At 38.5% G+C, this 11,274-nt stretch overlaps 1 protein-coding gene across 1 annotated transcript in view; it reads right to left on the reverse strand.

Annotated features, from left to right (window-relative positions):
- Positions 1–8,310, reverse strand: part of LOC104964234 (furin-1-like) — a 29,636-nt gene extending 21,326 nt beyond the window's left edge. Inside the window, exons 1-2 of the mRNA XM_010792975.1 lie at positions 8,164–8,310; positions 2,119–2,217 (exon numbers count right to left, since the gene is read on the reverse strand). Coding sequence (XP_010791277.1) covers positions 2,119–2,217; positions 8,164–8,310 — 246 coding nt within the window. The remainder of the gene's footprint in view (positions 1–2,118; positions 2,218–8,163) is intronic.
- Positions 8,311–11,274: the final 2,964 nt, after the last annotated feature.

Here is an 11,274-nt window from a genome sequence, read left to right on the forward strand (position 1 = left end):
TTTTTTCCTGAAACTTTCAGAATCTCTTTACACAGAGGGGACACAGGTTTATGTAGAAAATACATGAAAAAGTGGATTTTGCATAGTATGTGACCTTTAATAACCATCACTCAAATAAAGTGGACACAATTCAGTTCATAATGTTCATATCATTTCCAAAGAAAAAGCGACAGAAAGAAGAAGAGACAGAAAGAAGAAGAGACAGAAAGAAGAAGAGACGGGCCATTGAAAGGCAGGGATTTGGGAAACGGGGTGAAAGATGTTTTCAACATTTTCAAGCTTCATCATTAGGAGAAGAAGAGCACACACAACGCAAAATAAACTCCAATCAGCGAGTAAACAAAGAACCAAATGAGGAGTGGAGCGGAGGAGTCTGAGCCGCTCGGCTGGATCAGCATTGGAGTTGATCACGATTGGCTATATAAAGCCAAAGCCATTTCAGACTCAGTGTTCATTGTAACCCATTGTGCTCTGGGTGCACCAGATGTCTAATGCACCCTTCTGCACTCTAACACTTTAAACGTTCTCAGCCGGTGAACCACGCAGGAGCACACACAAAGAAGTACCATCCGGCAGCTCCAATTAATATTTTTTAGATCGACAACGAGGTTCAGCAAGCGATGCAAGAAAGGCAGCAGAAAAATGACAGTTTTGTCTTTTTTCAGCGACATTTAACATTACACAGCTGCTTCCAAGTGCTGCTGTACACTGAATCTAAAATGTAATGTTTGCTGAGGATGCAGAGAGGCTGTGTGAAACCAAGCCAGCCTGTCATAACACCATTAAACTAACACTCCCCTGTCCACAGATACTACTGAACACTGAAGGACATTACACAAACCTAAATATGAAACCAGTGAAGTGAAGCTGTGATATGGAAACAGTGTCATGGTTTTAAATGTGTTCACCAGAAAGCAAGTTACAAATGTTTTTTGCTTAGCACTTGATGTTGTTGCTTCAGGTTCATTTGCTTTAATGCTGTACGTTTTTAGCGTTTAGTAGTTAGTCAAGTAGATGGTAAAAGGCCTTTAAAAAAACCTTGCTAAGGTTTGTATTCAGTACTTTCAAAGTTTAGAGGCGGATAGAAGATTTTCTTTTTAAAGCTTCTACTTCTTCTTTTACCGGCGCACACTCCCTTGTATTCCCAAAGCTACAAATGTTAATTTCACACTTGTCCCTTTTGTCCTTCCCAATGGGGTAGGACACGGTCTCATTTTCAAAATCTCTCAAAAACAGCGAGAAACTACAGAAATGTGAAATTTCAATTTGGATCAGTCAGAGGAGGAAATAGTTTCACATGTATCTGGAGAGCATCATGTGACCTCTGAGCACGAGGCACCTGGTCTGAGACAGACGTTACACTGAGGTGACAAATGGGGGCTATTGGTTTGTTTCTTTGCCCAGTGGCTTTTATCTTACTGTATTATTTGCTTCCTCTTTTCTTTGCTTCTCATCCTAAACACACAAGACCTGGAACTGATCATTGGGTGGACTGACTGAATACTAAGCATAGAAAAAGAGAGTAAAAGGAAAAGTTTAATCTTAGCTGCAGCAGATTTCTGAGATCATAAATCATGAAAAAATCAGATATTGTTTTCCAATAAAGAAGATCTGGCTTAATACTCAATAACAGTGTTGGGTAAAAACATGGCTATAACATTGAATATTAATATAATGCGTTAAGCAGAAGATGTTATGGAAATGTGGTTTATGGATAATTTATGGATCACATAGTTGTACATTATTTCTTAATAATCTGAAATAATTCAAAGTCAAGCAGAAAGAAAAAAAACACGTAGTAAAGCCCCATCAGCTGAAAGTACTCTGCTTATTGCAATTCTTTTTTCTTTTTACTATTTTTACATTGGAACAAAAACAGTCAACAGACATCAGGCACCAAGTTTCAAGCTGCCTCTCACAACACACTACAGCTGTTTGCATTTGCCACATTAATGTGATCTTGCGTTTAAATTGTGATAATAATATGATGAAGATTTTAATATCTCTATAACTTTACATTATACATCCAAATGTTCATACTCCCAATCAAACATGAACCTGATCGACATCCCTGAACTCACAGTCCAACGCTCGTAGCTCCTGAAATAAACGTCTTACCTTGGGATCTCTTTCGAGACGGACTTGTGTCCCTCTGTGATCAGACAAAGATCTCTTCACCACTGTGCGATGCCGGAAGTGATAATAATCACCAAATACCTGAAAAGACAAAGAGATATGATCAGTGATCACACAAGGACATTTGAATCTGTAAATCTGATGACGGCTCTACATCTGATAAAGTATGACATGAATCTGCTCGGGGTATTCTCTGCCATGTTAATAGAAATGAATGAAGTGGTATTCAGTTTGGATACTCTGCTCAAAATGCAATAGAGACCAAGAACCAAAAAGATTGTGTACACATCTGACCTTCAAAATCGTTATACAGTAAAGTTAGGCCAATTGACATGTAATATATTATTACAGTAAATGCATTATTTATGGATGTATTATAGCATAGACCCACTTAAAGCAGCATCAAAGATTTTAGAAAACATAATGTTGTTAAAACCTTGATATCTGGATTGCTGCTTTCTCTGTACAGCACATTTTTAATCAGGAGCTGTGAGTTTTTTCTCTCCATTTTACTGTGCCAAGTGTAGCTAATGGGCTGCATTAGCCGGTAGAAGGGTGTGCTCACAATCAGAGAAGCCTATTTCCATTTCTATTCCCAATAGCCCTCTCCAGCTCCCGGTACCATCACACCGACTGACGTGTTTCCCCCTGTGGGAAAGCTGGACCATAATCCTCTGTGCCCAGTCCAGTTATTACTACTGTGTAATGAAGGTCATTAACAGCTCTGAGAGGGCACACTTTACCTCAAAGAACACAGTATGTTTTCTGAGCACAGAAAAGTTCACAACATCACAGCTGAGCAACTTCATGGTTAATCTACACGAGTGCTGGAAAATAGCATACTTATTGACAGAGTTTTATATTTGATATCTATTGTGTATAAACCAAGTGCTTGTTACAGCCTATAAATGGATAGATTAATATATAATGGAGAAACAATGTTGGTTCCAATCTTAATCTAGACTAAGAGAAATAAATTGTTAAATACTGTGTTTAGCAGCTGCTGACCAATCAAACTTCAATGGAGGTACTCAGGTGGTGTTATCAGCTCGTATGGAGCTTTGAATTGCATATTTTCGATTTCACTAATGACAGAACAGGGGAATTGCTGTTAGACTGAGATTCATAAACAACATTACCACAACACACAGAGTTTATATGTGAGGCAAACACAATCATGGACAGCATAAACACATAAGGAGACCGATCCAAACATACTTTGTCAACGGACTGGGATGTTTGGAGTCAGAGTGAAGGTTTTTTGTAGAGCAAAGGTACTCTAGAGTGTGTACTGCATTTCTTCACTTTAAAAAGATTCACGGTTCATTCCCCCAAAATCCTCTGCTCCCATTTAATCACAGTAAATGGGGCGATTCCAGCCGGGCTGACGCAAAAAGCCCCTGCACACAAAGCCAGTGGACAATAGAAAGGCAATAACGGAGAGTGAAGACACTCTTTACAGTGATATTCAACTCAGAAGAGGAACCACGAGCACAAACACGTGTGTGTGTGTGTGTGTGTGTGTGTGTGTGTGTGTGTGTGTGTGTGTGTGTGTGTGTGTGTGTGTGTGTGTGTGTGTGTGTGTGTGTGTGTGTGTGTGTGTGGCTGAGCCAGAGAAGAGAAGAATAAGAGCAGGCAGTGGGCCTATTGTGTTATTCCAGATAAGAGGCTGGGAGGTGGACACTGATCAAAGACTTGGGTGGAGAGTGTGGCACTGGCAGGGTCCATTAAGAAACTCTAAATAACTCTAAAACCAGTGAACAGGTATACCCGAAAACAGAGCATTGATGGTCTATTCATGCGGTCAGTCAATGATTTCTAAGATTTACCACAATATAAAGCAGGCATTCGTGATGCATCGTGTTATACGGTTCTTCTGAGGGTTTTTTGTTGGACACATGAGCCCATAAACAACATTATACCAGTTTTCCAGGGCAGAGAGCACAATCAGTTTGATAGACAGAATAAGGTTGCAGGTGTTTTAGTGCAAGATTTAAATCATAGATAAGTAGTATTTGTTATAAATGACATGCTGATATCCACCAGAGAGCATAAGCCCAAATGTGTCCAAAGCAGGCAGCAACACATGCTATGTTTTTATTGAACTTTTGGTACTTTGTTTTAAAATAAGGCACTGTAAAAAGTTTAGGAAGCTCACAAAAATCAGTAGTTGTCAAAAGTAACACTGGATTATTTATAAAATGTGTATGACAATGCAAAGTACTTGAAGTTTTTCTAAAAGTGAATAATTACTTTGTTAAACTTCAAGAAAAGTTTAATTCTACACGTCTACATTTGCCACAGCAGATATTAAAATATAAAAAGTAACATGGATACTCGCAACAATTACGACAACCTTCCTACAGACACAAGTCAAGACACAAGCTACCCATTGGACATAGACTTGTTCCCAAATAGACAAAACGTTCACATATGTATAGATGGACAGATATACACATACATGGACAAAGGTCACCCACATTAAACGGCTCAACTGTGTCAAACATATGCAATCACACATACTACCCTCACTGAACATCATGAAGTGCATTTTAGCTCTGCTTAATGTTTTCCCCCGACAGCTTAATCATCATGGAAATCAGCCACAACAGTTAAGAGCTTTTGTTTTGGACCATTTAATCTTAGGACAGCAATGTTTCTGTGAGGCTTAACTGCTTTCCACTGGAAAAGAGAGCCATTTACGACAAAGACATTCAGATGGAAAAAGGACGCGGAAACAGACCGATCAGGACTTGAGTGACCATTACTGATGTGATAAGCCGGGCGCTGATAGAGCAGAACAGGCTTAACCGGTGTTCTCCGTGTGGCTTATTACTGAAGTGAGGCATTAATCCATCAACTTCATTAAAATGCACGGTAACAGACAGCGGAAAATTACTGTCTGCTGGTTTGTTTGCTCGCACCCCGCCTGCCAAATTTACCTTGTGGGAAAGCGCTTATCAAAAAAGTCTGGTTTCTCATCTCCAGTGACTGTTGACACAATTATGTTTAACAAAGAGCAACACAATGTCTAGAGACAAAGTGGGAAAGAGGTTTGGAGGCTGCAATAACTTGATATGAAATGGTTTTCCATACGGAGTCGTGAATGTCCGGAACAAAGCCTGTGCATTTTGGAAATTCCACTTGAGAGGAGGCCATTATAGCGGTTGAACTACAGACACATCAATCACAACGCACATCAATCATGACACATTTCCCCTCAGTCTTGATGTTTAACTGCATTTGATTTAAGGGCATCGGGATGTGGGGCATTACCATATTTTGTTTGTGCACCAGCGGGTTGAGATGAATTGAGCAAATGAGACTTTTGGAGGCACAGGCGATAGGGCTCCTAAAATAGTTCAGCAACTTGTTTTTATAATGAGTCTGGAGTCTAATTACTCAGTGTGGTGAATGGGTACGACAGGACCACAGGCGGTCCAATGGCAGCTGGACGTTACGGCAGTTCCTGTAAAGGAGGGCCGAGCTGCCCCCGCACACCTGAAAATGAACAGCTGGTCTGCCCTCCTGCCAAACTACTCTTAGTCATTACATGGCGTCTTCTCATTGTTTTCTCCCCTATTTTACTCTTCCAGTAGCAGTCATTATGTTTTTTCATACTCATTAGCCTGTGGTTTTATTAGGCATCTATCTTAAGTTTGTAACAAAGCTAAATCAAGAGTTTTGGTAGCCTTTACACCGCAGAGGTTTTAAAGATCACATATGCAGACATTTTTTAAATCATCTAGGAATAAATGATTAAGTTTATGAAGCCGTAAAAGTGAAACTGAAGCTAGCTTATGTATCAACACACGGTGCATCCTCAACAAGCCGCACTCCTCCACTGAGTTCAAACAGTAAATACAGAATATGACTCTTGGCAGTCGCCGCCATTTGATTGAGAAGATGTTTGATTAGTCTATTAAATTAAGTTGAGAAAAAAAACAAGAGGACTAAATTGGATTGGGAAATATGGTTCAATATTGTAGGGAGGATGGCTGGGAAATACCCCAATGACTTCAAGCTGACTTTGTGATTATCGTGACCGTAATTCAGCCAGAGGGCCTCAGTGTAAGCCCTTATAACAGTGGAGTACCTTGTTCATTATGCTTAAGGTCATTCATTATCACATGTCTGTCAGCAGGCAATACAAGAGAAATTCTAAGGGTTTGAATGCATCCTTTATATGCTTTCACAAAAGTATTTTATAACAATATTTGATAACCAATCTCTCCTTTGTGTCCTTCAGTTGACCAAAATGAAATCTGCTAGAGTTTGAACTCGTATCCAACCGTGTTAATCTGCTTAACAAATGAATACTTCAGTTTACATAGAATGACATTGTGCCATGTGTTTAGCCATTTGAGGATGATTGATAGTTTTTCATGAATAGGGACTACTTCATTTCTGCTGATGAAAATTGTTTTGAAATTCTCAGTCACCATGGTCATGAAAACTGTAGCTCAAAAGGACCTATGATCTATATTTCACAGAAAGGTTAAGCTATTGTGGGAGAGTTCTTGAGTCTTCTTTCACGTTTCTAGATACTTTCAGGTAATGAAATGCAATAAACATTTTGCAAAATAGAAAACATTGTTTAAAATGATGGTAAAAGATGCAAGCTATTTTCTTATTCAGAACTTCTGACATGAGTTGCGTTGCATTGTTATGCTTTGTCCCATAGTGTGTGAAGTGCTGGTGAGTACTTTAATAGTTTCCCAAAAAAACATCCAGGTAGTTTTTTCTAAAATCGTGTAACATTTCAAGCTATGTTTTCCAACAAAGTAGCAGGGAAGCGCACCCAGATGCAAAATATTACATTTGATTTATAAGTGTTTTTCTCTTTTTGCTCCTTCTGTCGACTCCCCACTGTGCTGCGGAGCTCTTCCATTGATTCAGCGAAACTGCATTTAAAAGTCATCAGATGTCAATTTGAAAGAAAAGCTTAACTCGTCCATTGTTGACATGCATACACATTACGTTGTTTCTCACAGTGTCACCTTGAGACAGAATTTGTGTTGGGTAAAATAAAGTGGAAAACAAAGCAGAAATTTAGATCCAGAACTCAAAGGCTCTTACAAGTTCAAGGTTGTTATATTCCTGTATTGGAAAAGAGCTAACATAGTGGAGGTGGTGTTGGTGGTGGTGTGGAGATGCTGGATGTGCTTGTCTGCATGTGTTTGTGTATGTTGGATACACATGTTTGCAGTGCTGCTCAACTGTCAGTCATATTTGATAAAGCTCAGATAGATTCTGATAGTGGTCGGCCAACAGGTGCCGGCAGGTTTTCGGGGAAACATGATGTTTACTCATTGGCAACACTGTCGGAGCTTTACTGTTAACAGACATCCCACTGCGATGTGATGCAACGCTGGCAAACCCCATGACATTTTTACTACATATTAACTTGTGGGTACACAGTTAGTGTCAATGTTGTACTAAGACAAATTTGGATTATATTTACAGTAAATGTAATAAAATGGGGATAATATTATTTTAATGCATGCTCCGTCCTCTTTGGGTGTCACATTAGTACAATGACTCCTCCGCTGCAGCACACCTCGACTTTATAGAGCTGATTAGAGTGTAAAAAGTTTACGGTGTCATGGCAGACCTGCTGCAGGGCTGTTAGCTCGCGGGTCGATGGAAGCTGGCCTCAGATGACTAACTCTTCACAGCAAGTTCTTTATAGTGCTGCGAGGGAGTCAGACAAGCAAAAGTCTTCACACGCATACGCAGTTACGGTTGCACTGAGTCGGTACAGACCATCATAATCAATTACAGAAAAGTCAATAGATTTCAGAAGCACACATGCAATCACACTTTTGTTTCCCACTGTTATGAAGAAACAAAATGACCTGATTAGCTAAATGGATATTGAGTTACGGGTATGGATATTTTCCCTCTCAGCTAATTACTCTCAAATGTCTCTTCTCAATGTCCACGGTTGACAAAAGAGAAACATATTGATGTGTTAAAAGGAAATAAAAGTCATGACTCTGTAGCCTATCATCGAACCACTCTCACCCCCCGCCGGAGCAGAGCTGACGGACTGTGAGAGGCAAACCTCAGGCTCAGGCTGGAGTCAGATGTCATCTCAAACAGTTGCTCTGTCCCGGGCAAAGCTACAATCAGCGGGTGGGGCACAGAAAGGATTTCTGACCGAGGCGGCATGACCTCTGGCTGAGAGCTATTATTTGAGAATAACCTCTCAGAACAGAGACATGCTTCTTTAAACAAGAGCCAACTGTTATCAGGGGGAACATTTTGTTATAAAAAGGTACACGTCTGGTGTGTTAAAGCTAGAGGAGGATGTCACACTGCTTGGGTAACATTTGGAAAAGAGAAAAACACTTTCACTAAAAAAAATGTCATCAGAACTAAAAGATGAAAAGGTGATTGTGTGTAATTTATGGCAACACTTGAGCCACTTACTAAAATGCATTATAAACACATGTTTAATGATTATAATATGCTTATGAAACTGTATAATTAAAGGTTAAAGCAGTCAGAAATAACGCTTTCTATTAATAATAATAATAATAATAATAATAAAACAGTAAAAAGCTATTCATAATGATTCACGGTCAAGTATCAGAGTACTTTATTATTGCTGACACCTCACTGATCATAGTGTGTTGTAACTCTTATAGTTGTCATACATTATGATTATTTATGATGCATTATGTAATGAAATTCCTACATTATAAGCTGGTTGAAACTATTAAAAAAAAAAGGTATACGTTGCTTGCATTCAGTTAAATAAAAAATGAATGTAATGAATCCAGCAATCATGAGGTTTTTATTAAACTTGTTCTAATGATTAATTAAAAAATACTTTATAATGTGTTATGATTACTGTTTTAATGCATAATACATATTTGTGAGGGCTTTTAACAATAATTGCTATAATGCAGATTATACATTTTGAATAATAGACATGGTCGTCATCATAGAAATGGAAATGAACTTGAACCATAATGGACTTTCTATGAGTTGTGGCCCTAAATCATTAGAACTACCATTTGCACGTGTTCAGGCAGAGCTTTGAGAGGGAGGAGGACAGCCATCAATTCAGTGACTTCATTCATTAAGGTTGACATCATATCTATTCCTTAAGGAAGACTCAATTCCTCAGCCATCGTGTGCTATTTGGTGGAAGTTAAGGCCGATGATTTTGAAAAAGGTAAGTTATGTTTTAACCGTAACAGCAGCTTTCATAGAATTAGTCTTATGCCCTACATATTAATTTAGTTTCGAAGAGTTTAGTTTAATTTAGTTCCGAAGAGTTTAGAAGAAGGCAAATCAAGCGTGCAAACAACTTGGGCTTTTCCTCAATCTTGAAAGTCAGCTGAAGGTTTTGATGAACAGTCTTTACAAGTCAAGTGCAAGACGTGAGTCACCCACAGCACTTGATGTTTCCCTTCCTCACAAAGTGAAAAACAGAGCATCCATGTTAGCTTGTCTTTCTTTGAGGACAACGTCATTGCATCCTGATGTATGGGTCTGTAGCGTTACTGCGTTCAACTGTTTGTTTTCATTTCTATTAACTCTGTCATGTATTTGTTTTGTAATTACATCCCAGGCCACTGCGGTTCCTGTTCACTAATTCAATGCAATGTCCTCTAGTAGCAAAAGTCTTCAGGCATAACCTGAGAATGACAGAAAATCTAACTCATGTGGTTCGAAAAGGTAAATGATTAATTACACCTCTCAACCTCAAATAAAGTAGGAATATTCCTGCACAAACATTTAATTTAGCAACGCAATATGTGTGTACCTAACAAGAAATAAAACAACTCTATGTCATTGTATGAAGATATTCTCATCTATATCAAAAGGATTATTAGAATGTAATCAAATCATGGGCAATTTAACTATGTGTGAAGTAATTAGTATTACTTATTTATATTTTTTCATTCCATTTTGAGATTTTTACATTGTATAATTGTTTATTTTCAACCCTTTTTTTATTTCCAAATGTGTGCAATACTTAGTTTTACATGCTGCTACAACTAAAACATTTCCCAGTTTCATTCATAAAATATATCTTATCTTCTTCTATACTTTTAAACATTTATTTGAATCAATTTTCTTAGATTTAAACTAAGAGTATTAATTTATGCAGTGTAGATATACATCTGTTAGCTGCAGTGGAAACACATCTCAGCCTTCAAAGACTACAAAGAGCCATAACCCCACTTATGCAATGACTCTGTGCCCTACTTTATAAGAAACTCCTGCGTCTTACAGAGATAAGTTCAAGTACAGATGACATTTTCTGCAAATCTATTTAGATTTTCATATTCTCCCAAATCAACACATTATAAAGAAGAGCAATTGAATTAATAATGTATGGACTTCCGAAGATCATTCATAAATGTAAAATCAGTGTGAGAATCTCTAATCTCACTTGTCTGATAAATCTGTCACAGCCGGAGACTAAAAACTGTTCATGCCTTCTAGGCATTAAGATCCCAGAGTGCAGGTCTGTTGGTGGTTCCCAGAATCCACAGAAAAAGGTCAGGTGCTAGAGCTTTCGGCTACCAAGCCCGGTTCCTCTGGAATCAAGTTCCAGTGACGATTAGGGAGGCAGACAGAGTCCACACATTTAAGAGTAGGTTAAAGACTTTCCTTTTTAGTACAGCGTACAGTTAAGACTGGTTTTAAACCCCCTTTTATACATCCTCATGGACCCTTCGCTTTATGGAATTGTATTTATTGTACTCTAACTGTATTTGTGTCATTGTGTTATGTTCCTTTTTAAATTGGTATTTTCACATTGATCTTGTAAGATACGTTTGTTGTTTTTACATTGTTTTACATTGCCAACTGTGTTTGTTGATTTGTGAAGCCCTCTGAGACAAATAGGATTTGTGATTTTGGGCTATTTAATCAATCTGCTGGAAATCAAAGGTCGCTCATATCGTTAGAGTCATATGAACGGTTTGGAGATAATCTCTCCTAACGCCGATTCTCATGCAGATGCCTTGATGAGCTCATCCTCATTAGTTGAGGAATTCAACTGCACCCATTGCTAGTTATCCCAGTTGTGTGTGTGTGTGTGTGTGTGTGTGTGTGTGTGTGTGTGTGTGTGTGTGTGTGTGTGTGTGTGTGTGTGTGTGTGTGTGTGTGTGT

Source organism: Notothenia coriiceps, unplaced genomic scaffold, assembly GCF_000735185.1.
Source record: "Notothenia coriiceps isolate Sejong01 unplaced genomic scaffold, NC01 NC01_scaffold00036886, whole genome shotgun sequence".
In the NCBI taxonomy this organism is placed as follows: domain Eukaryota; kingdom Metazoa; phylum Chordata; class Actinopteri; order Perciformes; family Nototheniidae; genus Notothenia; species Notothenia coriiceps.